This window comes from Lissotriton helveticus, chromosome 11, assembly GCF_964261635.1.
Source record: "Lissotriton helveticus chromosome 11, aLisHel1.1, whole genome shotgun sequence".
NCBI classification, from domain to species: Eukaryota; Metazoa; Chordata; class Amphibia; order Caudata; family Salamandridae; genus Lissotriton; species Lissotriton helveticus.
In genome coordinates, this window is record NC_136072.1 from 784,363,812 (window position 1) to 784,391,049 (window position 27,238).

General features: G+C 45.2%; 1 protein-coding gene across 1 annotated transcript in view; it reads left to right on the plus strand.

The window, feature by feature from the left end:
* Positions 1-27,238, plus strand: part of RETSAT (retinol saturase) — a 156,876-nt gene that overhangs the window by 119,665 nt on the left and 9,973 nt on the right. The window contains exons 9-10 of the mRNA XM_078666731.1: positions 708-874; positions 5,760-5,919. Coding sequence (XP_078522857.1) covers positions 708-874; positions 5,760-5,919 — 327 coding nt within the window. The remainder of the gene's footprint in view (positions 1-707; positions 875-5,759; positions 5,920-27,238) is intronic.

Below are 27,238 nucleotides of genomic sequence, written 5' to 3' on the forward strand. Positions count from 1 at the left end.
CAAATTGCAGGGGCAGGTCAACAAGTAGATGCAATGTGTTGTGTTGCAATTAGTGTGGTGCCTCAGTTCCCAATTGAAGGTCTCAGATAGCTTGATGGTTTTTAGTGTCAGGGTGAACCTACAGACAACACAAGAGCCACACGGGTAGTGGCCCGTGACAGGTGGTAGATGCCAACAAAGATTGACATACTTTCTGTGGGTTTACCTGATTCTCAAAGTTTGAAACAATCTAGAAGAAACGTTTTTACTACATAATACATTTGAGGATTCTCTCAGGATAGTAATTCATTGAGATGCAACTATTCTCACAGTCTTAGTTGTACAGTTAAGTTGATTCATTATTTAATATTAGCCTGGGACAGTCAAAACTATCCTTGATTTAGTACAATAAGGACATTTTCCTGAGAAATTTTTCTGCTTACTCGAGTGAAAACTAGACACGTTTTATTTAGAATAGGAATCAGTAGCAGTTATCACGTGAAATATCTTTTGACGTTGAGCCAAGATACAGGACAGTGTAAACCTAATTTAATGTTAGCATGAGCTCAAATCGTAATTCTTTTTCTTCATTGACAAAAATGGACTCTCACATTGTCATACAAGAAACTTTTTCTTGTGGAGCATTTTTTCCATACAGAAGTACTAGAAAATCGTTGAATTAACACCTGATCACAACCAGCCTGTGATCTCCATTCTCTTGCTTCTAGGTCGATCCACACTCACTGTGCTTACCTTTGCCCCATATGAGTGGTTTGAAGAGTGGAAGGATAAAAACGTAAAAAAACGAGGAGAGGATTACGATGGGCTCAAGAACATGTTTGCAGACGCAATGATCCAGACGGTTACAAAGCTCTTCCCAAACATACAGGATAAGGTAGGTGTGTCGAGTGGGTGGGAGGGGTGCAGGGCGGGGGGACTTTATTTCTAAAATAAATTCATAAAATCTGATGTAGTGCACTCAAGTACATGAAACATGTTTCTAGCAGGCTGTCTTGGAGACTTTCTCTAGCCATCAAATACAAATTTAGCCCTGGTACCGAGATCTGCGTTTGTCCAATCTCCATTTTTGGGGAGTCTATACTCTGCCAAGAGTGCACTTTCATCCTTTATAGTAAGGTACAGTCCTCCTTTTGCCAGTGCAAACTGTGTGAAAGTTTTTAGAATAGAGTCCGCTTTTTGAGAAAGAAAGCATTTACATTTTTTAACAAATAGGTATAAAATGTGTTTTTTCTTTGCAAGTCTAACAGCTTTGAGAAATAACTATTAATGGGTATGTTACCTCGGTCAACCCTTATCCCCTCTCCCATAAAGGGGTTTTTCATTTATTACTGTGGCTTTTAAGTAAGATTATGTACAGTAGATTAAGATTTCTGAAGCTAAAACAAGGTACTACCTGAAAAATATTACGTGACATAGAACAATTCCTCCACCCTGTGATTGTCACAAAAGTCATCCAATAAATTCTGCACTATAACCAAGTTTACTGCCGGTGGGGTGGATTGACCCGAATACCAAAGTATGAAAAAGGGGACCCCCTCTCAATTTACTTAGAGCCAGGGAAAAGAGGAGAAAATATCAGTACACAAAAAATAGCGATTTTCCCTTGTGGCTTTCATATTTTATACATCGTATCTTAGATCCTATAGATATAACATGTCCTACAAGATATGCCAGTAACAACTGTTAGTAAATTTATCATAATTTATTTCTTTTTTTTAAAGTAAGAAGTGAGTATATATATCATCAAGACTTTTCATGTGTCAAAATTTCTTTTTTTTACAAATTCATTGTATTATTTTTAGACAATTGAAGCAAATATAAAAACATACATCATCATCATAATACTTATTTTGAAAACTCATTCAGTCACATCTTGGCAGATCATTGTCCCGGTTTTTGCAGCCAGAGTATAAAGGAACTAGGACACAGTAACTAGGATAAATGGAATAAGGCACAGAAAGCTGGAAGAATATTCTAAAATGTTTTCGTGAAATTACTGTATCATTTGAAAGACCCTGCCAGGAAGAGCAAGTGTCACATGCGACAGGCTATGTTTCTGGAAAGAGAACAGTTCTACAAATAGCATTTTAAAAAGAATTTTTAGTAACCGTTCAGCATCGTTTTAAAGTCAGTAAGAAGAACATGTCAGATAATGTGTTGGCTTTTCAAAGAAACTCTGGTGTCGCCAGACGTCTTCTAGTGGGATCAAACAGCGAAAAGGTGAATATTATTATTTTATATTCTTCCATTCAGTGATAATCTTAACCTTTACACATACGTTACCTGTGTTTTCTTTTCTTTCTCATACTTTCCCTGTTGATGCTAGGTAGAAGTCAGTTTTGGACTCTACAGTGAAAAATATTGCCCTAGCATTCTAGTGAAAATGCAAAGGTTTTCACCCCGAGGTGGGCTCGCTTTACATTCACATATTTTCAACATTGACTGTTTGAATGGGTTTGGGCTTGAGCAGCTATGGAACACATGCAAACGATATCCACATGTTTGGAAATGTTTGGGCAGTCTTTTAAAATCTTCAATTTATGCATCAGTAAAAGAGCTGTGTGCCTCATAATGAAACTCGTACATGCATGCTGTACATTGACCTTTGGGTCAATGGCTTTCATCCCAGGCTGCACCTTTGAGGCAAATCTCCCCTAAGTGCCTTGAGGCAAAGTTTTGCAATGACCACTCATGAGCAGCATTCTTTCTGTTGTGGCATGAACCTTAAGCATGCCCTCTCTCTAAGTTCTCACACACTGCCCCTCTTGTGTTTCAAATCTATCCCATTCCAGACAGACCAACATTCTACTGTGCAATTAAATGAGTAAATTCTTATACTGACTTATAAAGTGCTGCTGATTGCTCTATCAAAGTGTAGACCTTATAAATGGCAGCATACTATAGCCTTTCTCAATTGCTTTGGTTATCTCGGCTCTCCTGACAGGGGGTTCCTGGTTCCCACCCTCCACCTAATCGACAGTCCTCCAAAGCAAATTTATTCTACGCATCTAGTTGTTTGAAAGGTTTTCCTCATTAAGGAGTACACCCCAACACACACGCTCTTCCGACATGCACATCCTCATCACTAGTGTTATATTTAAAGATAGCTCTTGGTAATCAAGAGTCGGATAAGATAAATCTTGTAGGTAAAGAGGTTGTAGATGGTAGTGTGTAGGTTACTTAGAGAGTTCCACCAAAAGAAGCATCCTTCCTTCTCAACCCACTCTGCCAACTCAGCCACACAATGACACCACAAAATCCCATAATGTTCTAGCTAAGCAAACAGGAGAGGCTTAAAGACTTCTGATTGTAACACACTACATATTGCTGTCTGAGCATGAACTCTCCCAAAGTGGTATAGTGTGAGGAGCTGGTGTTGGGAACGCAAACCTCTGGAATCTGATGCTAATCCCCAAGCCTCCACTCTTGTAGAGACTCGTAGCGACAAGCTTGGTGTGAACTCTTAACTCTTGGGGAAAATGAGGGTTAGGACACAGAAAGAGACACACATTGCAGGCAGCATCTCATTGGTGAAGGAAGGGTGTTTTAAGAAGCAAAAGGTCATAAAGCTTGCACTCCTCACCAGAATATTCGCACAGTATATATAAGTGGCTCATAGAGGAGAGTGTTTAGAGCTGGGCCTGCTCTACGCTAATGTATACAGTACTCCAGTTTGACCCTTACCAGGTCCAATCTGAGGTATGCCGGAATCCCTCACACAATTCTGAGAACCTTGACACTGGAGCATATGATAGTCTGGAAAATGAATGATATTCAGCCAGGAGGACGGTGAGACTGGGGAACTCTAAAGGAGGAAGCAGGCACGTTCTTACACCAGAAGAGCAGAGTTGATATGCTCCGTCAACACAGGAGCACAAACACACATCAAACTGCAGAAGCGAATAAAGCAAGAAGGGAATAGGGAACACAGGTGTAGGCAAAGGAACTAATGGTGGGAAAACTATGATCGCGCAAACATATAGCTAAGCAACTGTGAGGGAACTGGCCATTAATATTGTTGCTTCTTGAATTTACCCGCAAATTCCAGTCTTACCTCCAGGAGTAGCTCTGATGGGAGTCCTAGTTGGTGTGTCCTGCAAGGTTTGTCGAATCCCTGTGTGCCTCTGCTGCCACTGACGAGCCTCCCAAACTGCTGCCTTCCTGCCCCTTTTGATTTTGTGACTTCACAGGGATTGTACTGTTCTATAGTCCCTTACTCCCTCTAATCCTGACATATCATCTCGGCAGGGTTTAGAGTCCACAATATGGCAGCGTCCATGTGGTGATATACAGACTCCCACAAAAGGCATCTTTTTTGAGAGTGCAGACCCATCAAAATGGCAGCATTTGGGGAGGTGGAGTTCATTACAGAAGGGATGTGTCCTAGGGTGAGGCATGTCCTGAAAGGTGGCGTTGTTCAAGGGAGGGATTTAGACAAAGAGGGGTCCTAAAAATCCACAGCCAGGGCATTGTTGAGAGCAGAGAGATATCGGTCAGTGAAAGAAGTGCTACCAGGATATTGCTGTCACAGTAGTCGGACCTATGTAGAGTACAATAATTACCGTCTACATTACTCGCTCTCTTTTAATAATCAAAAATCTACAACCTCTGGGACAATAATTTTGTGAAATTTAATTTGGACAAAATAGTTATGTCAGATGATGTTTTTGTGTATGATATTCTGACATACAATCCAGTGACATGACTAAGGCATTAATGGGTGTTCAGAAATGCCACTTTTCCTTAGACATTATTTGATGGGCAGTAACAGGGCCGGCCTTAGGCATGTGCAAGCTGTGCACCTGCACAGGGCCGCCAAACCCCAGTATATATCCTTAATATAATAATCCTTTGAGGATGGATACATATTTGCGTGGCGGCCCCATGCAGGGATTTGGCGGCCTCTGGCTCTGTTCCACTTCCAAACACCCTGACCCCCCCCCCCTCTTCACTGGCCCCCCGCACCTTCCTGAGCTGCAGGGGGGCTCCGCCTCGCCCGGACCCCCTCTACCGGAGCCCCCTACCTACGGTCCCTGCTCAGGGCCGCCATGAGCCTAGAGCCGCCCCTGGCAGTAAGGTTCATATCTACCAAAGCAGTCTTAATTTCTTATAGAATTTCAAACACTAACTTAATTGGTCCTCAATGACAGAGTAGACACCAACTATATATTTAGTATAGTGCCTAATTTAGTTTCATCTTATTTTTCAACATGTAAATAGAAGTGACACCATCAAAATACACTTTATGCAGTTTCTTTAAAGTCACGTTGTAGATGTGGCTCTCTGGTGATGTCACAACCATGATCTCACAGCAAAAGCCTAGTCTCCTTTATCTGCACTGCTGGGCAGCCACTTATGGTTGGCAATACAACGAAATATTGCTGATTAGGATTTCAGCTTCCGGAACCTCTTTCACGGTTTGGGAGGAAGGCTGCAGTTTGTTGAAATGTCCAGTGTATATTTCCTCTAATTAACTGCTATGTCTGCAGTAACTGACATTTTTGCAGATATTTCCACAGCATTTGTTGAAATTCCCACATTTGAGGGAAAACTGTGCTATTTATTAATCCCCGTAATGACCATGTCGTACAGGGGACATTATCTACTTTGGTGGGGTAAAAAAACAGAATCAATCTTGTCTCAATTTGAACTTGAGAAATGTAAGCGACTTTAAAGATCTCAGCAGCACAACACCAAGAGCTATCTTTTTGTATTGAAGAAGCTACTCCTTAACCCTTATACCTATGTCCTTCTTTCAGATTGACTGCATTTCAACCGCCACGCCGCTGTCCAACCAACATTACATTGCAGCTTCCCGCGGGGAGTGGTACGGAGCCAACCATGGCATGGACCGTTTCACAGTGGAGGTCACTGCTGCTCTCAGAGCCAAGACACCCATTGAGAACCTCTACTTGACAGGTACGTGGGGATTGGTGATTTGCTTGCTTTGATTCTTATTGGCAGAAACAGATACAGATAGTCAGCAGGACTTCCTAACCATTTCTGCATTTTCTTTCTCCTTGCACATTTTTGTGTTCTCTGAATTCTCATTTCCTCCTTGCGGTATTCCTGATACTTACTAGTTCTCTCTTCTGGCATAGCCAAATCACCCTCTGTGTGCACTTGTATCTTGTTCTTTATTACAAACTATTGAAATACTTGTTTTTTGTTTCTTCAGCACATAGCTTGGGTGTAAGCACTCTATTAATGAAATGGAAAAAAACGAAATCCGTTTGTCAGGAACTAAACATATCATCCAATTCTTTTCTTTGTGAATTGGGTGGCGCAGGAGCTTTTCAAGGTATTCTGACTAGGGCTGACATTTTGTTATAGTACCGAATACATCCTTCATTTTTCTCTTAAGTGTCTTAATTCGATTATAGTTGTTTTAGGATTCCATAGTTGTATGTTGTGAAACAAAAATGTAGGTGTTTTGATGTGTAGGAAATATAAATCGACCCTGCAATATCGACATGCAACTAATGGAGCACAAGCAGAAATGCTCCTCCATTTGCTCCCCAATGTTTTAGAACGTTTTTCCATATTCAATGCTCAATTGACTGCTGTTGACGCAAGACAGGGTTATGGAAGATGCTAACACGCACAGTGTCTCAGATTACATCATGACATCTCATTATTCTTTATTGTCCTGCATCTTAAACTCAATGGCCCTCAGAAAATCAAACCTTTTTGTTCACTTTTTCAAACTTCAGGCCCTTGTCCTGAGCGGGTCACAAGATGTGGTGGACAGATACAGGCACATCTCTTTCTTACAGGTGGACGCAGTGGCCTTGCCCTTGACATCAGCTTTCTTGTTGTTTCTTGCCATCCACAGCTTCAGTGTTGCTCTAACCACCTAAAGCACCCTTCCGAGCTCCTTTCAAGAGAGTGTTATGATCCAACTCACACAACCCATAACCTACCCACAATGGCCAGTGCGGAGGGGGGGGGGGTGTAACATTAGCAACACAGGGACATGAGTACCTGTTGTCTTCCTCTCTCTCCCTGTCCCATCGCCCCTCCCAACTCATTAGGTTTCAAGTAAGGGTCAAAAAATATTTTTCAGGAAAAACAACCAAATATTATTTGCAGTTAATTGTGTGTTTTGGAGTTGTTCTTGGACACTTTACATTACCTCATATTGCATTGTGATGATATATAGAATTAAAGAAGTATGACATTAAATACCAGCAATGGTTATTACAGAGGGGTTCTAACTGACCTCAAATAGACAACAAGAGCAAAGCTAGAGTTGTCTATAATCTCACTCATAACCCCAAGGTGAAAAATATCCCCGTTATTTACTTTTTACCCATTGTAAATTTACTTTATGTAAGGCCTCCAAAAGTATCTGCTTCTGCTTATATGTGATAGGCGGGGACACAGGGGAGTAGTAAAGGAGCTGTATATATCATTGTTTTGGGTCTTAACCATGGAGTGTTGGGGTTTCCATGGTTAGGAAATGTTGGGGTCTCCAAGGAGATGGAATCTTCAGCTGGAGGATCAGTTAGAGCGGATCGGTGGCGATTGCTGTCTCTTGATAGTCCTGCTGTGTGCTTGTATCTTAATAAAGCCTACCTGGAAAATAGTGTCTTTTTAGTGGCGCAGGCTGTACCACAATCGTCAGGCCAAGGGTACCACACGTGTGGAAGTTCAGTGCAGCACTGCAGCCCATCATTGGAGGAGCATCATGTCTGGTGGCTCTGTGTGGTGTTCTGCTGTGCCGCATTTTGAAGGGGGTGAGAGTGCGGCTTGTACCGAGCTTTCTGGTGATCCCTGCCAATGTGGGTTAGCTGAAGGCCCCTTGAACTCCTGGCTTCATCATACATACGAGAGCACCTTCTTGGACTCAGAGGTTGGTCCGCGACCTCCACTGTGATGTATACACACTAGAGAGGTGGGCCACATCACCACTTGGACCACCATGCTTATGTGCAGAAGTAGAGGTGCCATTTTGGATTGAGAAGTAACGTCCACGGAGGTCCCATTTTTGTATCGGAAGCACAGTCAACGCATATAACGTCCATGCAAAGGGGCAATCTTTAGTGTTCATGATTACTGCGCTGGCTGCAATGCATCAAAATGTTTTCACCATTACAACACTCTATTCGTTACTAGAGCTGTAAGCTGGGTGTTGCCTTACCTTTACTTGTTTTCATCATTATTTTATGCCGCTGTGCCGTTCATAGAGCTGGGAAAAGAGACATTATTACTTTGGTTCCGTGTCTCATTATTTTGTTCATTATTCATTTAACCTGTAAGTGGCATAGAGTACAACTGTGATTCTGTGTGCTCGAAGCTTTATCAGGCATATCTGTCATAATGAGTCAGACTGGGAACAGTGGAAAGAGGGCTTCAAAACCTATCTGGATGCCCTAGATGGAGAGCCCTTTACACATAAAAAGAAATTAACCATACCGCGTCATTGTTTGGGCTCTGAAGGTCGAAAAATTCTAAAACATTCCTCAAACAGTTGTTCTTCTGGGTGATGGCAAGGGTGAAGGTGGAAACGTTGATGAATATGCTTCTGCTATTAAGTCTTTAGATGCAAGGTTTAAGGCATGTAAAAATGTTACTAAGTAAAGGCACAAGTTTGAAAAAAAGACTTAACATTGCTGGAGAATCTGTGGGAAGCTTTGTGGGATTCTTGCAGTATCTTGCAAACACAAGTCCTTCAAGAAAGAGATAATCCGAGATCAGCTGGTCAAAACAACGAATAACAAAAAAGTCCAAAAAGGCATTGTTATCTTTTCATAGCTTAATGTTAGGGAAAGCCTTGAAAATAGCAGCCAGAATTGAAAGTACAACTTCGTTTATGGAACAGATGACTATAACCGATGTTTAGTATCAGGCTCTACATGTTTTATCAGTCAATCGTAAACATTAAAAAAAGGGAAAGAGGGAGGAAGAGGCTGAGAATCTGACTGAGAAATGTAACATAAAGAAACATCTAAAACAACTAGAGTGCTATAGGTGTAGAAGCTCATCTTACTTGGGAAACACTAGTGTGTGCCCTGCCATTGATCAGGCCAGTGCCAAAAAGGGCGATTTGCCAGGGTTTGTAGATCATCAAGCACAATAAGCTAAAGCAAAATATATTGGGTTGAGGCTAGCAGAATGATTGAAAATGACATTTCCACAAGCGACTGTTAAAACATTTCCCAAGGATGTGGAGGATGAGACTGTGTAAGGGTGTGTTTGGATAAGATAAAAAAATAGGCCTTTTTGCATTTTGAGCATAAAGGTGATGGAAGCAAGGGTCATGGTGTACTCCGATTTTTCTTTTACCTTACTGAGCAGAAAATAATGGAAAGAGTCCTTTAGTGAAAGCCAGCTGAAGGACTCTGTGACTCGTCCTGTGGGTTGCAGGGGCAAATCCATTGAAGTTCTGGGCGACCTTGTGGTATAACTTAATTCTAAGAATAGCGTCACGGATGGTGTAGTGTATGTGGCCAGCGATTATGCTTGTCTGTTGGGATGGTATGATCAGAAGAACGTGGGTATACTGTATACTGTTGGATTCCAGTAACCCGGCTCAAGTCATACCGAGGAAGGAGTATGTCAAAGTTCTTTCTATTGAAGAAAATGCAAGGGAGAATGCTTACCCTGAAGTGTTTCAAAGGAATCCTGGTCTGTTTAAGAGTTTTGTACATAAAATACGAGTGGTAGAAAAGGCACAGCCTGTAATACACAAGGTGCAGAGTGCACTTAGGCTTGAGCTCTGAATTAAGAAAGGAATTTGATAAGCTGTGAGCACAGGACATCATCGATCCTATAGAGTGTTCCTACTGGGTCGCCCTGATTGTTTTGGCCCGCAAGGCAAATTAATCCATTCCCATGTGTGTGGATTTACGCGACTTGAACAACCAGCAATGGGTTGATAGCCATCCTCTTCCCAATATCACAGAAATGTTATCCACACTAAAAGGGGGAAAAATATCAGTCTGCTAGACATGACCTCTGCATACCGTCAAATCAACCTGCATCTAGATTCCAGCCATTTCATATCTTTCATAGCTCCTGAGGGACTGTATCAGTTTAAATGCATGCCTTTCGGGTTAGCTTCTGCTGTCTTTCAAAGAATGGTGGAGAGTTTGTTCAAGGGTTTGGAGAGCGTTTTATCATTTCAGGAGGATGTGTCAGTTTATGGTGGTAATCAAGAGCAGCATGATACGAGATTGTATCTAGTGTTGTCCATTTTGAAAGGTAGGGGAGTGCTCCATGCAGAAAATTGCTAATTCAGCACTTTCAGCGTTGATTACCTAGGATACAAACTATTTGCCAATGGGGTTGAACCAAAAGCCAGCCTAGATAAGGCCATTGAAGATTTTAATCCTCCTGAAAACAAGGATAAATTGTGATCCATCATAGGATTAGTAGAATTCTATGCCAGATGTATTCCCAGGTGTGTGGAAAAAATGTACAATATGAAAAACCAGTAAAAGCACAATACCAAATTTGATTGGAGCCGTTAATGTGGTCAAGAGTTCAATTCAGTAAAGAATGAAGTACCTCATGCCATTCCCTAAAAGCCTTTTGATACCGGAGATGAAAGTGCAATTATGATTGATGCCAGCCAGAAGGCTCTAGGCACAGTTATCCTACAATGCAGGGATGGGAGAGATGAAGTAGTTGCATTTGCTTCAAGGAGTTTGAGAGGGGCGAAGCCATTGTATTCTGTCAAAGAACGAGAAGCCCTGGAATGCTGGTGAGGATCAGCCACTTCAAACCTTACGTGTTGATCATAAACCCCTTCTACAGTTGTTTACCACTAAGGGAGGGAAAAGAGCTGCAAGAATTGCCAGATTACAGTAAAGGCTTAATGAGCATGATTATCGAGTGGAGTATCTGGGCTCGAAAAATCTACTCGCCCACTCGCAATTGCGAATAAACATTTATCAGGTTGAGCCATTTTTTTAGTACCTACTAGTCCCATCTGGCGAGTAAACTTAGGCTAGAAAGGAACAGGTGTTCTGTTCATTCAGAAAGTGAATGAGCAATAAAGATGCCTTTAAAACTTGTTTATATCTTGACACATTTGCTGTCTGTTCAAAGAAAGAGGTCTAATGTCAGTTTGTCTTTTACCTAATTGCTGCTTGGAAAATTAGGTTTATTTTTCTCTCTTAAGAGGTTTTTGTCAAGTGAGCTGTCTGAAAACGGCAGTTATTTTTCTCTAACATATAACATTTAAATAAATAGCCTATAAATTATTGTAAAAATATTCCTGAATATATCAGGACTTACAAAAGCAAAATGTTTTTGTAATTAAGAAGAGTGAATCAAACAAAGAGTTACATAGGAGCAAACAAACCAGAAATGTTTACTTGGTGATTTGCAGCTGACACATCTTTGCAGAAACTCGATTTCCAAACATTATTCTTTGTACACTACATAGCTTCATCGGTAAAGCTGCATGCCAGTGGGAAAGTTTGTGGTCATTTCAATGAAAAATCTGCTGATTACAAAGGACTGTGTGCTACCACTTCATGCTTTAGTTATGTATTTATTGAAAGTGATAGTTTTTAAACTTGATTTGAGAAACATTCCTGCCCCTTCCCTAATGAAAATTCTGTTAATGAACTAAGAGGCAAGTCAGGGGTCAAGTGCATCCTATATGTTGCTAGATTTGTATTATATATGGAAAGAAAGTTTAGTCTATTAAATCAAACAAAATAGTTTTTTGTACAGCAGACATATTGAACTCGCACATTTGAAGGTGCTCTCATTTGTGATTTTTCAAGGCCTTAGTATTTACCAATTGCCAGGAACTTGCTGCCTGATTGTCTCTCTCGTCTCCCATGATGCGATCAAGATCTAGATGAGGAAGAATTGTGTGGGGATGAGGCTGAGTTGGTGTGCACTATTGAGAGTCACTCTGAAGGTGTAATGTCACAGGATGATTGGTTAACTGTGATCGAGGTGGAAGTCAGAAGGAAGGTCGTGTGAAGGGTACCAACAGGTATTTGAGGTATTATCCTTTGTCAATGGGTTTCTATTCCAGTCAAATGTTTTAGTTGTGCCTGGGGTAATGAGGAACAAAGTGTTATCCTTGGCATTCAAGGTGCACATTGCCATGTGAGCGATGAAGAGGAGAATTTGTGGAAATGTTTGGTGGCCAGGTCTAGACAGACTTGTTGAACACTATCTAAGAGATTGCAGAAGTTGTGCCTTTAGTGAAAAATCTCAAATCACGTTCCAAGTCCTGTGGAGGCAGTAAGAGTGCACAACAAGGCCTGGATAAATTAGCCATTGATTTCCTTGGTCCCATTGTTGTCTCGGGGGACATGCTACAGTATGGCATTGTGGTAATAGATTTTTCCAGTCGCTGGCCAGGGGTTACGTTTGTGAAAACAGCCAATAGCTCTAAGAATATTGAATTTCGGAGTCCATTTTTGCTAAGAAAGGAATTCCTGATGAGATTTGAATGGATAATGGGAGTCAATTCACCTCGGCCCAGTTTATGGAATTTTTGATGTTTTTGGGGATTAAGCGTACCAAGACTTCATTGTATCATCCAAACAGTAACGGTCTTCATTGAGAGGTTTAACAGAGTCATCAAAGACAGTGTACAGTTGGCGAAGGTCAATGAGTTGAATTGCATTTTAGACCTGAGGAAATTGTTATGGGCAGTAAGCACAACTCCTAACGCTGACATTGGAGTATCACCTTTTGTACTGTTAAGAGGCAGGATTCCTGCTTCCAAGATAAGGCAGTGGATGGGGTTATTTTCTATTTCTAAGTTCAAGGTCGAAGATGTTGGAGAAAAAAGGTTACAGACACAAAGCAAGTATGTGGCCAAGTGTTGAAGGAAAGTAAAGGTGGCAATTGATGATTATGTAAGGATTAGGAAACAAGAGGCAAAGCTGGAACGGGGTAAGTGACCACAGAGAAGGGTGGAAGGGTGCAAGCGACAACATGGGAACAGATGGGACAGTGGGAAGGGCAAGCAACAACACAGAGTAGGAGCAGGCAACAACACAGAGAGGGAGAGGGAAGGGGAAGAGGTAGAAGGACGGGTTTGAGCAGGCCTGTAAATAATCTTATAGAGTACTGCTACTAAAAGAAAACAGTAACCTGGGCCCGAAAGGTTCAGCAGCCAAAGAGCACCCACTGGGCAAGGAAGCAGTACTTGGGCCATGCTCAGAGAGAGAGTGGGGGACAAACATACTATCAGGAAGGGAGCAGGGTCAAGACTGATTTGCATATGGCTGGGTTCAAATTGGAATGGCATGGGGAGCAAAAAAAACAATAGATTTAGGCCCAGATCGCTGTACTGGGGTGAATGTATGACATTGTTCTGTATTCTGTCCATCATCAATTGTTCTTTTTGCATTTGTCACCCTGAGTGAGACAGGTAAGCCCCGACGTGTGGCCCGTGCTCTCCATGCCACTGGAGTCAAGCGAGCCTGGATGATGAGGGGTAAAAACCCTGAAATTGGTCTTAGGATGCTTGTTTCCAGTCAAGGGAGGACCTGGTCTGGCAGTTTGGGCTAGACTGTTCCCATAGGGAGCAGGGTCAAGACTGATTTGCATATGGCTGGGTACAAACTTGAATGGCATCGGGAGCAAAAAAACAATGGATTTAGGCCCAGATCTCTGTACTGGTGTGAATTTATGACATTGTTCTGCTTTCTGTGTATCAATTCTTCTTTTTACATCTGCCAAAAGAGAAGCACGGACATGAGTGATGATCTAGCCAAAAATTGGTAAGCGATTGGTGAGCTCTAAGCCACATGTAATCTAATATGTCTATCAAACAACAGCACATGGGCTGTCTCAGGCGAGACTTAAAAAGGAAAGAGGTTCTTGGGGAAAATTATGTTTTATTTGTAAAAGGTATTGTTGACCTTGGCATGCATTATACACCCACACTGTGTAGATTTCTGCAAACATACATTTTTATCTAGTGGAAACTAGAAAAATTAAATACTATAGAAGATTATGTATCTGCATTAAATAGGTTAGCTATTATGTTCTAGTAAGACACCAAATCTTCATGCACAATCAAACTATTCAAAAATACTTTTTGAATAGTTGTAAGGAAACATTGAAGAGGGTACCTGCAATTGTTAAAAAACCAAAAACAAGAACGCCAACATTCACATCCCATCCACCACGCCAATGGCGCTACCTTTTCTTTGCGGTGAATGACTAACGCTAGCAATCAAAGTACCTCCTTTCTGGGTCAGCACTGCCCCAAGGGTGTTCACAAAGTGCCTGGAGGTGCCTAGCCCAAAGTAAAGCTGCGATCTCATTGCTCCACAGCCTGAGATTCACCTTAGATGCCATCAAGTCCCACCTGCAACCCCTACAGCCCACTCTACCCACTATACTCCAGCCCTTCTGAGGTTGATTCAGAACATAGAGGCAAAGCCTAACCCAACCAGGAGAGGGTATTGACATTTCAGCAGCTACTGCTTCTTTTTCAACCAAATCGCCAAGTTACATTTGGAACCACAATGTGCTTCCCCGGAATGATGGCCTCGTGCATCACCATAGGACCCCATACCAGGCCACCAGACAAAACTCTGATCTCTCCCTCTAGCAGGAACATTAATCACAAGAGTTATCATGACATTTTTATTTCTGCCTGAAAGCTTGATGCACAAGGAACCCATCATGTGCTATTAAATTGTATGTTATTGTATGTTAAATTGTATGTTATTGCTAAACCCAGAAACCCCCTCCCCTGAGGTTATTGAATCCCTCCAAGTCAGTGCCCGCAGCCCTAAAGCCGGCCCTGCGCGCGCCTGTTGTAGTAGTGTCTCTGAGCAGTGGTTTCAAGTGGAGGGTCAGTTGTAATATCCAGCATTGCTAAAGGCCGACACCCATCGCTGCCTCCTTTGGAGAAACAGCAACAATTAGGGCAGGCCTTTCTCAAACCCTGTCCCACAGTTGACTGTAACAATGAAGGCCTCTCTCACAGGCTGGGGGCGCATCTAGACAAATGATGATACAGGGGTGTATCCCACTAAATATAAGTGGTGACACATCAATTACTTCAACTGCTGCCCATATACCTTGATCTCACAGCCTTCTTTCAGAACAGGCAAAGTAGTTCTCATCAAACAGACAACATGAGTGCCATGTATTACCTCCAGAAGCAAGACGGCATACACTTACGCCCACTGTCCGCACTAGCACAACAGATCTGGCACTGGGCCATATGCCACTGCATAAATCTCCCCGGGGAGTACCATCTGTGGGTAGACAATGACTTTGTGGACCTGCTGAGCAAAGTGCATCAACAAGTCCATGGGTTGGAACTCTACCTGCATGTCTACTTCCCGCATTGGGACACTACTCGGATAGATCTGTTGGCCACTCTTGACCATGTCAAATGCCCAGATTTCGCCTCACATCCTCAGTCTTTGGGCAATGCTGTAAGGTTGAACTGCTCAGGGATATTTGCCTATGTTTTGATTCCTCTCCCACTCCTTCTGTACTTTGTTAGTAAATTGCAGCAAAACATGCCTTGCATTTATCCTACTGGCATTTGCCTTGGCCAGGCATCGTAAATCAACACGTCTCAAGATGTCCATCAGCCTCCATGTGAAACTAATGAACAGGCCATAGGTTCTCGTACGGAACCAAGGTCAGAACAGGCAACCAAACTTCAGACAGTTCAACCTAGCAATCTGGCTTCTGAGGACTTAGCTTGGCTATCTCAGTCTCCTGCAACAGTGCGTAACGATCCTGCGGGAAGCCTCCAGACCTGTTACGTGAGCTGGTTTGGCTATATAGTGAAAAAGTTTTCTCCATCATAGCATCTTGTACATCATTTGTTACCACTTGCACCTACAAACGTCAGGCCTCACCAACACTTCTATGTGGCTACACCTAGCTGCTGTTGCTGCCTACATACAAAAGAGGGGACATTCTTCCTTATTTAGGATTCCTGTCATCAATGTATTTATGGAGGGCCTTTAAATGATCATACCTCTGAAATTGCCCCTTGACCCTGCATGGAACTTTACTATGGTGCTCCCCAGGTGCATACCCTCTTTCAAACCTGGCACTTTACAGTTATTCTCATGGAAAGTGAGTTTTCTTATAGATATCAGCGAGCTGCAGGCACATACACTGAAAGAGGCTTTATTCAGGTTCACCAGGGACAGGACGATTCTCAGAACCAAGTTCTTCCCCAAAGCGATCTCCCCTTTCCATCTCAATCAGACAATAGTGTCTGTCTTCTTTCCACAGCCAGACTCTATAGCAGCGAGAGTCCTTCATACTGTAGATGTTAAGCAGGCCCTCATGTACTATATTCATGGGATAACGTTCTTCTATTGGTCTGACAGGCTCTTTTTAGCCTTTTCAAAACGCCACCATCTCAATGGTTGGTATAGCTAGGTGGATAGTCGAGTGCCTCCCGATGGGCTCTCTCAAAGCTAAAACGATACTTCATACCTCTTTCCTGCAGAGCACACTCTACCCCTAAAAAAGGTGCAACCATGGCCTATTTGGGTAGTATTTTGTTAAACAAAAAAGAGAGTAAGGGTATTGAGGTTGGGAACAAAGTCCCAGTCCCCTAGGGTCAGTATGTCAAAACAAAAAAGAGGGAGTATCTCCAGGACATAGAATGTCCTTGTGAAATGGAGAAGGAGAGAGAGTTTTCCTTTTTTAAAGAAACCCCTCACTCACCAACCTAGTTGGTGACATGCTTCATCATAGGTGTCCACCCGAGTAGCCGAATGCCACTGGTGTGAAATACAGCGGAGCTGGTTATTTTTAACAGTGTGAAAAAAGTGTAAGTGAGTGGATTAAAAATGTCTTTATTGTACTCCCTAAGTGTTTAATATGGAGCAATAAGACAAGATTAAAACCAAGTGTGATACTTAAAATGGCTAAATTGACCAAAAGTATCAGTGAGACGTCAGAAAATTACTAAATTACTGGTCAGCATGTTTCAACCTATCTGTGAAAATACAAGGTTTTCGTCAGGACCAAATGTTAGAACCGGGAGGTGTGCACACGTTAAGGCGCACCCGTCCGTGGATCAGCATTAAGCGAGACCGTGTACGGTGAGGCAACCTTTCAGCGTTCTGTCAAGGGAAAAACATTTCTGAAAGAGATAGAGCAGTCCCTTATACACAGTATACTGCATTCCTACTGTGAATGAGTTGCCATATCTTACTTTTGTTCGCTCTCCATTGTTGTCGGCGTGGATTTAAATATTCTTCAGTGCACACCATGCATGCCGTATTATTGCGACAAACGTTTTGTGCACTATATACAAGTGATGCTTCTCGAGTTTGGAGTATAGACTACACTTCTATCTTTCATTACGTACCCACAGTCATTCATTGTCTCAGGTGGTTGTCAAGCAGCTCTTTCAGTTTAGAGCATCTGTAATTGTGGAACGAATGAGATAACGAACATGCGCAAAACGTACAACTGTACTTGTGCTACTCGTGGCAAACAACATAAACCGATAGACATTGAAAAGGAGGAACCAAGGTTTTGGAAACTTACAAAAAACTGTATTCAGTATCGCCCCATGGAAACCGTGTGGGGATGGCTGGTTATAGTTGCATTCTGTAGGGTTTCAAAATAAAGAAAATTAAGCTACCAAATGTTTTTCCAAGAGAGAAAGAGAGTAGAAGTAAGTGGTGCCCATCCACATTGGATGTTATTCACGTTCTATAACCAAAGTGCCCGCCGTAGAACCTGCAAGTGAACTGCACCGAGACCAGATGATCCTACAAGGATGGTCCTGGAGGTATTTATGCCGAGTGTTTTGCCTGAAGACTTCCGTGCACGTGATGCATAATGCGGTCACGTGACTGGCTGTACGTGTGGAGGCATGGCAGTGACCAAGTCGAATGACTCAGTGGTTTTCAAGTCGGTGGGCTGAGGGATGCAGGTCAAAGAGTCATTACCCAAATGGTGATAAGGGTCCTTGGGTAAATAACCAAGCCTCGTGAAAAAGGGATTAGAGGGCGAGATTACAACCAGATATCACCATGGAGCTAAGGCAGTGGTTCCCAAAGTGTGCGCCGCGGCACCCCGGTGCGCCGTGATTAGATGCAAGGGGCGCCGCGGCGCAGGATGTGGATTGTGGAAATTGTGCTGCCAGGTCACTCTGCATCTCAATGAGTGATTGATGGAGAAAGCCTCACACATGCCAGACATTGCCCCGCAGTCTTAGGAGGGCGGAGAGGTCTGTGAGTGGGGCTGTGGCTGGACAGCCCTGGGAAGCACCAGGGTTTAGAGAGGGTGGTCAGTGCTGCATGAAGACAGAGCCCTTTCTTCCACCCAGCCACCCACCTCGGAGGCCGATAGCTGGCTGGTGGAAACACAACTCTGTAGCTGCACTATATTCAGGCTAAATTACAGAGCTGTGCGCCCGGGTCTTCCCAAAGGAAATCTTAAATCACACAGAAGCGACCGGGATGCCTGGGGGGTAAATCACAGACCCAAAGATGTGGCTCCTGGTTTGGAGGACGAGCACCGACGAATGAGAGGCCAGCCCTCGGGATCCAGTGAGGGGGGCGGCGGCCAAGCCACAGAGAGGCCTCGGAGCCTCCGTCCTCACTCATCTATGCGCTGAAAGAACGCCAATATCACACACTCGAGGAGTGCGCTGCTGGGAGGAGGGAGAGAGTGCGTAATGGCTCTTGGGTGCAGTATCTACAGTCCAGCCAGGAAGAGTGTGGTGCAGTGGACACACTCTACGCGTGGACACACTGGAGGCCCGATTCACCAAGGTGAACTTGCACTTCTGTGTGGCTTTACTACATTTTAGCATTCACAGGGGTGCACTTGATCCTCTTGCAAGCGGGTACAGTCAGTGACTGCACCCGCCTGCAAGGGGATGTCGGGGGAGTCCATAGGATCGCCTTTATCCCCCGCAGAAGCAGGCAGGGTCGGAGGCCTGGTGGAGAGCGTTGGGTGGGTACAGGGTCAGAGGCCTGGTGGAGAGCGTTGGGTGGGTGGGTGCGGGTTCAGGGGCCTGGGGGAGAGCGTTGGGTGGGGGGGTGTGGGGTCAGAGGCCTGGTGGAGTGCATTGGGTGAGTACAGGGTCAGAGGCCTGGTGGAGAGCGTTGGGTGGGTGGGTGCAGGGTGAGAGGCCTGGAGGAGAGCGTTGGGTGGGTGGGTGCAGGGTCAGGGTCCTGGTGGAGAGCGTTGGATAGGTGGGTGCAGGGTTAGGGGCCTGATGGAGAGCGTAGGGTGGGTGCAGGGTCAGTGGTCTGGTGGAGAGTGTTGGGTGGGTGGGTGCGGGGTCAGGGGCCTGGTGGAGAGCGTTGGGTGGGTGGGTGCAGGGTGAGGGGCCTGGTGGAGAGTGTTGAGTGGGTGCAGGGTCAGGGGCCTGGTGGAGAGCGTTGGGTGGGTGCAGGGTCAGGGTCCTGGTGGAGAGCGTTGGGTGGGCGCCTTATGCCCTGATGCAGCCGCACTCTGCCAGCTTCTGTCTTTGCCTCACTCCTCGTTGAGGGGTCGTCACTCGTGACTGCTGCATGTTGGAGAGTGTGGTGTGTTGTCTTTCAGTTTCGTGTTCCTGCTCTGCTCCCTCAAGGACGTCCTCCTGTGAAGCCCTTGTGCGGCCTCGTCGCCAAACATATATGGTCCTGGGCGAGGGCCTCAATCCTGGCCTCATAAATCCCTCCCAGTCTCCACTGTTTCATGTAGGCACACTGCGCACCGCAGACCACACACAGCTTCATATATAGCGCTGTATAAAGCGCCTACTGGTTATACATCTTCAGAGGCTGTTTATGAATTTATGGTGATGTGAAAAGCCTCTTGCGCCGTGCTCTTTGTAATTTTACTACGTCCTCTGATTCAATGCTCCCCTAAAGCAGCACAAGGCCCCCTACCAAGTATTTGTTTGCAGTTTTATATAGCGCGAACTCCACCCGAATGCATCAGAGCACTTTACATTAGCACCAGTTGCGTTACAGACGGAAACATACATTTTTAGGCAGGGGGAGTCCATCATGCTTTTGAAATGGTGCCAATGTTCCAGGTGGCATCCCCCTCCATTGGGTGGGAAGGGGGCAAGGGGGTGGCCGAGAAGGGTGCAAGGCAAAGGGGAGAAGGGTGCAAGGCAGAGAGGAGAAGGGTGCATGGTAGTGGGGAGAATGGGGCAAGGCAGAGGGGAGAAGGGTGCAAGGCAGAGGGGAGAAGGGTGCAAGGAAGAGGGGAAAAGGGTGCAAGGCAGAGGGGAGAATGGTGCAAGGCAGAGGGGAGAATGGTGCAAGGCAGAGGGGAGAAGAGTGCAAGGCGGAGGGGAGAAGGGTCCAAGACAGAGGGGTTAAGGGTGCAAGGCAGAGGGGAGAAGGGTGCAAGGCAGAGGTTGGAAGGGTGCAAGGTACAGGGGAGAAGGGTGCAAGGCAGAGAGGAGAAGGGTGCAATGTAGAGAAGGGTGCAAGGCGGAGGGGAGAAGGGTGCAAAGCAGAGGGGAGGAGGGTGCAAGGCAGAGGGGAGAAGAGGGCAAGGCAGAGGGGAGAAGGGTGCAAGGCAGAGGGGAGAAGGATGCAAGGTAGAGAAGGGTGCAAGGCAAAGAGGAGAAGGGTGCAAGGCGGAGGGCAGAAGGGTGCAAGGCAGAGGGGAGAATGGTGCAATTAGAAAAGGGTGCAAGGCAGAGGTGGAGTAGGGTACAATGGGGAGGGGAGAAGAGGGAGGGGGAGAAGGGTGTAAGGCAGAGGGGAAAACGGTGCAAGGGGGATGGTGATGAAGTTAAAATGGAGCCCCCCCCCACGGAAACATTTCTTCGGACGCCCATGATCAGAGCCCACCTCAGGTAAACTTCTTGTAACCCCACAGAGCTCCTTGAGCCTTTCTCTAGCCTGGTTACTTTTAGTGGGAGTGCTTTATACTACTCTATGATGGTGTTGTATGCATTTAGATGTACTTTATAAGATCTTTGTGATTGCAAATAAAGTTTTATGATAGTGATGGCTACTCTCTGAATCCTTCATCACGTGTAGGCTTGATTCTTCATGTAGACCAGTGGTTCCCAAAGGGTGCGCCGCGGCACCCCGGTGCGCAGGTAAAAAAAATGGTGGGGAGCCACGGCCAACTGCCAATTAAGTCAAGGGAGCCACGGGTCAAAAAAGTTTGGGAACCACTGAGCTAAGGGATCGAAAGTTAATATCCTATCTTCGTGTCATAATGAAGAGTGAATGAAAAAGACTTGACATTCACTGGGCACTGATAATAAAAGAGTGGTGCAAAGTGTAGCACAATGGGAAACTATCAGAAAAGTAAGGAAAGACCGCTCAGTGGTCGGAAGCACCTAAGTAATGTAGTTGCATCAAGGAAGATGCATGTGTGATCAAGGTGTGAGTCCATGCACTTAAGAACATTTAAACAGAATTGTAATACACATGTCAGTGTTTAATACCAAGTTTCTATGGTGACCTATGTGTCAATCCTGTATGTTATTCAGGGAGGATTTCCAGACAGAGGAAGTGTAGGCTAGCAATTTACCTCTGTTTGACAGTATTCCATGGAATATTATAATTCAGATCGTTGATGTTGGTAGATAATCTGTACACCCAACGTTGTTCCTTTTCAAACAGTTGTTGTGGTGTTTTCTGGCTAGTTTTTACTACCTCTATCACTGTCCATCTCAAATAATTTGTGGTGTGGTTACTTTGGAGGAAGTGTTCAGTCAGTTTTGTCGTGACTTTTTTGCACCTAATTGTGCTGCAATGTTCACAAATCCTTTGTTTAACTTTCCTCCCTGTCATGACCACATAACGAAGGCCACGAGGGCAAGTTATTAAGTACACCACGTTTATTCTGTTGCATTTGGTGTGTGCCCTTTGTGTCCATATCTTGCCTTCTTCGAGAGTCCGTGTTTTAGTGGCTGATGTTAAGTGGCACACACTGCAATCGCCACATGGATAGTGGCCTGTAATGTTAGGAATACCCCGTGCGTTCAGGACTGTTGCTGGATGGTCATGTTCCTCAACTCTGGGGCGGGTGTTAACCAATGTGTCTGAGACTCCTTGCACGTTTAAAGGAGAACAGGGGTTTGTCCCACTGTAAGTGACCGGTTTTCAGGATGCCCCAGTGTTCATTAATAGACTGTGTCACTTGGTTGGAGAGAGTATTATATGTTGTGACACACGTCAGTGGAGGCTCATTCACAGTTTTAGGGTGATCCACTAGAAGAGCTTCTCGTGGTTGATTCCTCGCATGTTTTTGGCAGGTCTTCAGTACATGCTGAGGGTATCCCCTATGTGAAAGTATTGTAGTGAGATCAGTAGCCTGTTTGCGGTAGTCTGACACTTTGCTGCAGTTTCTCCTCAACCTGAGGCACTGTCCATATGGCAGATTTTCCTTGAGGGCCCTAGGGTGCAAGCTTTCGAACCTGAGCAGATTATTTTTAGGATGTCAAGGAATATCATGGTATCAGTGTCCACCGAGTGTGTGAACCTTAAATTCTTGTCACAGATATTCATCCACTTAATGAACTCCATCAGAAAAATTTTCGGTCCTTGCCAGATGGCAAGGACATCATCAATGTATCTCTTCCAAAATACAATGTATGGAGAGAAAGGATTGACATCACCCAATATGAACTTTTTCTCAAAGTCGAAGACGTACAAACCCGCTACACTAGGGGCGAAGGTACTCCCCATGGAAGGACCGCCTGTTTGCAGATATAGTTTTCCTTCAAACTCAAAGTAGTTCCTTTTGAGTGCTAGGGTGGCACATTCCAAAATGAAATGTTTGGGTGTTTTGTACGTCATTTCAGTGTCATTCAGCGCTTTACCGAGAACTTCCAGGGTTTTATCTTGAGGGAGACTAGTGTAGAGGCTTTTGATGTCAAAGCCTACTAGAATTGTAGTCTCATCTACCTGAATATCCTTGAGAAGGATCAGTAGACTTTTTGTGTCACGTAAATAGGTATAGTTTTTTGTACCATTGTTTTAAGAAAAAAGTCACAAAATCTCGACAAGGGATCGAGGAGGGACCCACTGCCAGACACGATTGGTCTACCAGGTGGAGGGATTTTATTTTTATGCATTTTAGGTAGTATATAAAAAATAAGGGACTTTTTCATCACTTCTAGTGAGGAATTCTGCTTCATGTTTAGAAATGTAGTCGCATGATTCAGCTGTGTCCACCAGGGATTTGATTTCTTGCTTCAGTTCTTGAGTCTGGTAACGATTCAAAGGACAGTAATTCCTCCTCTCTGCTAGAAGGTGGAGGCATTCCGTTTGGTATGTAGTTTTGTCAAGGACTACTACACCACCACCTTTGTCTGCTGGTTTTATGACAATGGTGTCACAGTTCTTCAGTTGTTCCAGGGCCAGATTATCTGCCTTTCTCATATTGAAAAAAGTTTCTTTCTCTTCCATTTTCTCAATCTCATTGTACACCGCTTGTTCAAATGTCATCACTTCCACTTGAATTGTGTGTGGCGGGGGTACAAATGTGTATTTTTTCTACGTAAGCCTGTCTCATCTTGGGCACGGTTTATTGGAAGGTCACCTTCCTTTTCAACAAAGGCTTTTAACTTCAGTTTCCTAAAGAAACCGGCTAATTCACCATGGAGACTAAATTTGTCCAATCTTGCTGTGGGAACGAGCCCTTGGCCTTTGTTGAGTACGTTCTCCTCTGGCTCTGTGAGTTCTCTAGAAGAAAGATTGGTTACTAGACTCTGCTGTTGCTTGTCCCTGGCTGTGGCTCCCATGTTTTGCTCCTTGTGTAGGTGCCCACACTATCCTGCTCCTCCCAGTGCACCTGGTTGTTTCCCTTTCTTCTGCCTCTTCCCCTCCTGCCTATCCCTAAAAAAAGGCGGCTTGAATGTGCTTTGAGGGAACAGAGGTTGTGGGAATGGTAGTTGCCATCCGTATACAGGGTACTGTTGATGTGGGTCTCAATCAGACAATAGTGTCTCAGTCTTCTTTCCACAGCCAGACTCTATAGCCGCAAGAGCCCTTCATACTGTAGAAGTTAAGCGGGCCCTCATGTACTATATTGACAGGATAGAGTTCTTCTATTCGTCTGACGGACTCCTTTTAGCATTTTCAAAACCCCACCATCTCAATGGCTGGTATAGCTAGGTGGATAGTCGAGTGCCTCTAGACGGGCTCTCTCAAAGCTAAAACGATCCTTCCTACCTCTTCCCCGCAGAGCACATTTTACCCCTAAAAAAGGTGCAACCATGGCCTATTTGAGTAGTAGGTCACATTTGTAAAGTGGTCACTTGGTCAACACCACATACCTTTACCGAGTACCAGCTCATGAGAGGGCTGTGGGTGGCCAGACTGTATTGAGCACTTTGTTTCAGACATCTGCACCACGCACAGGCTAACCACTGCTTATGGAAGGTACTGCTTTGCAGTGTATGCAGAGCATGTCTATCTCCAGCCACACGTTCTATGAAAATAAAATGTTACTTACCCAGTAAGCAGTTTGGAACGCGTAGTACTGTGGATTCACATGCGCCCACCCTCCTTCCTGGAAGCCTGCATTTATTGCGTCACAGTGCAGCCCGTGATTTGAAAGACGTCCTCGAAGATAAACAACTTGTAAACGTTCAAGCCCTACACATGTTGGCAGTAATATGTCAAACATGTGAATCTACAGCACTATACACCACGAACAGATTCTTACAGGGTGAGAAACATTTTAATTCCATATTTTCTCCCTTTTTAACTTTTAGTTCATTTTTGGGGGGCACTAGAGGGCGCACTGCAGGATGGCTGCCTGTTAAGACAGCTGCGCCGGTCGGGAACATCAAACGGCCATAAAAGAGGTTTTCAGGATGCCAAAGTGATAAATACGGACAGCGATGGGCGTCGGAAGAGGTGGTGCTACATTTGTGCTGACTCCCGCAGTAGACGGTGCACGAAGGTGGTAAAATTGTCCCCGACACTGAATGGCCTGAGCGACATGATGTGGGGTAACATTGCGGCGGCTCGGACGCTGCTTAGCGGCTGATCACGGGGAGCAGCTTTCACAGTGTCGGAAACAGCGATCAACCCCCGGTGCTGCTGCCGACATCTATCAAGGACTGTACCTGGCTGGGTGAATGCCGGTGCACCAGCGTAACAGTCGCTTGTGACATGGCGGCGCCCTGCTCCCCGTAACTGCTGGCCTCCTGATATCACAGTGAGAGGGGAGTGTGCAGTTGGTGCTTGCGGGGTACATCGGAAGACAAGTTACTGACTGCCTATTTTGCTCCGTATGCTGTGAAGGAGCATGATATGCTACTGTGGGGCATGGATCGCAACGCTGAGAGTTGTGGCGAAATGGCGCGCACACCCAGTCTAAAATTGCGGCGCCCTGTGCTGCTGCGCCCCGTCTTGCTGTGCGGTGCTTTCTGAGGTGGGACCTGGACGGGAGCGGCACATTTCCCCTGTGGCAGTGGGGAGGCAGTGATTAATCTAACTGTGGAGCGGTGTGGAGAGCTGGTCCACCACAACCACGAGTGACGCTAATGACCACAAAATGGCGTCCGCCTTGATAGTAGCGGCGAATAGCGGATGCGGTGGGTGTTCTGTCGGCACGCCGTAGTCCTCTGCAGCCGAGACGCCCAGCCTGCACTGCTGTTTGATCTCTTGGCATGCTGGTCCGGTGAGGAATAAAATCTGAAAATATATATCGCTGCTGCAGGAGGATACATAGTGGGTCCTGTGCCACATGTTGATCAGGAGTCCGGGCCCCGCTCACACTGAAGTAACGGGGTGTTGGCACTCCTGTGAATCTTGGCGCGTGCTCACTGCGGCGGAAGCCCTTGCTTTCGGGTTGCTGGCTGTGGGCGCTGTTGAAGGTATGTGAAGATCTGCAGTGGCATGGAGTTGATGGGCTAGAACTTGATGTCTGGAAGTGCCTGGCCGCATGTGTTTGGAGGCCACCCCTGAAATACAACTGTCTGTGAGTGGCTGAGTTACCAGAGCGCCAACACCAGTGCTGGACTGTACTACACTGCTACAGATTGAGCAAGTGTTCCAAGGAGTGGGGAGGTCGGAATATAGCAGCTTTCTTGGATCGCGCTGAGCAGGGGCATCTCTTATCGCATTCCAGTAGTATTGAACACCACCAACATGGGTAAACCAGAAAAGCAACAACCTAAACTCTCATTTGATTCACGGAAACAGAAGGGTGCAACTACGCAGTCTGATACCGAACCGGACACGGAATCCCCAAGTGGTACTGCAATGGAGGCTGTAATTAAAGCAATCCATACCAGTTTGCAAGATATTAATGGGAAGCAGGATAATCTCACTCAGCGAGTGGACAACATGGCGGCGAAATTAGATAAACAAGGCGAGAGACTTGATAACGCTGAAACTCGCATTGCAGCCATGGAAGACGAAGCGCATGCCACGACCAGTAAATGTATAGGGATGGAGAAACTGCTTGACGTTATCAAACAAAAGGCTGAGGACCTGGAAGCGAGATCTCACTGTAACAATATACGAATCGCAGGTGTTCCGGAATCCACCAATACTGGAAGAATGGAAACGTTCGTTGAAGAGATGCTTTGATCAGTCTTTGGATCCGAGAGTTTTTCAACGGTCCTCATAGTGGAACGTGCACATCGCTCACTAGCGCCTCATCCACCTCCGGTACAAAAGGAGGTGGTGATGGACGGAGCATCTGAATCAATCAAACACTCACACCCAGTCAAAAGATCTGGGTTTAATCCATCACCGTTCTTTAGCCCACTCTGCCACCCCAGTTCAGACATGGCTATATGCAAATCAGTCTAACCCTGTGCCTCATGGGAACAGTCCAGCCCGAACTGCCAAGCCATGTCTTCCCTGGACCGGAAACAAGCTTCCGAGGACTAGTTTCTGGCATTCCACCGTCTTCAGCCCAGCTTGCTTGAATCCAGTGGCAAAGTGAGCAAGGGACTCACGTCTGAGCATACCCTGCCACACGTATGGCGGCCAAAAGCGGTACAAAAGGGGGTGGTGATGGACGGAGCATCTGAATCAATCAAACACTCACACCCAGTCAAAAGATCTGGGTTTAATCCATCACCGTTCTTTAGCCCACTCTGCCACCCCAGTTCAGACATGGCTAAATGCAAATCAGTCTGACCCTGTGCCTCATGGGAACAGTCCAGCCCGAACTGCCAAGCCATGTCTTCCCTGGACCGGAAACAAGCTTTCGAGGACCGGTTTCTGGCATTCCAGCCGTCTTCAGCCCGGCTTGCTTGAATCCAGTGGCAGAGTGAGCAAGGGACTCACGTCTGAGCATACCCTGCCACACTTATGGCGGCCAAAAGCGGTACAAAAGGGGGTGGTGATGGACGGAGCATCTGAAT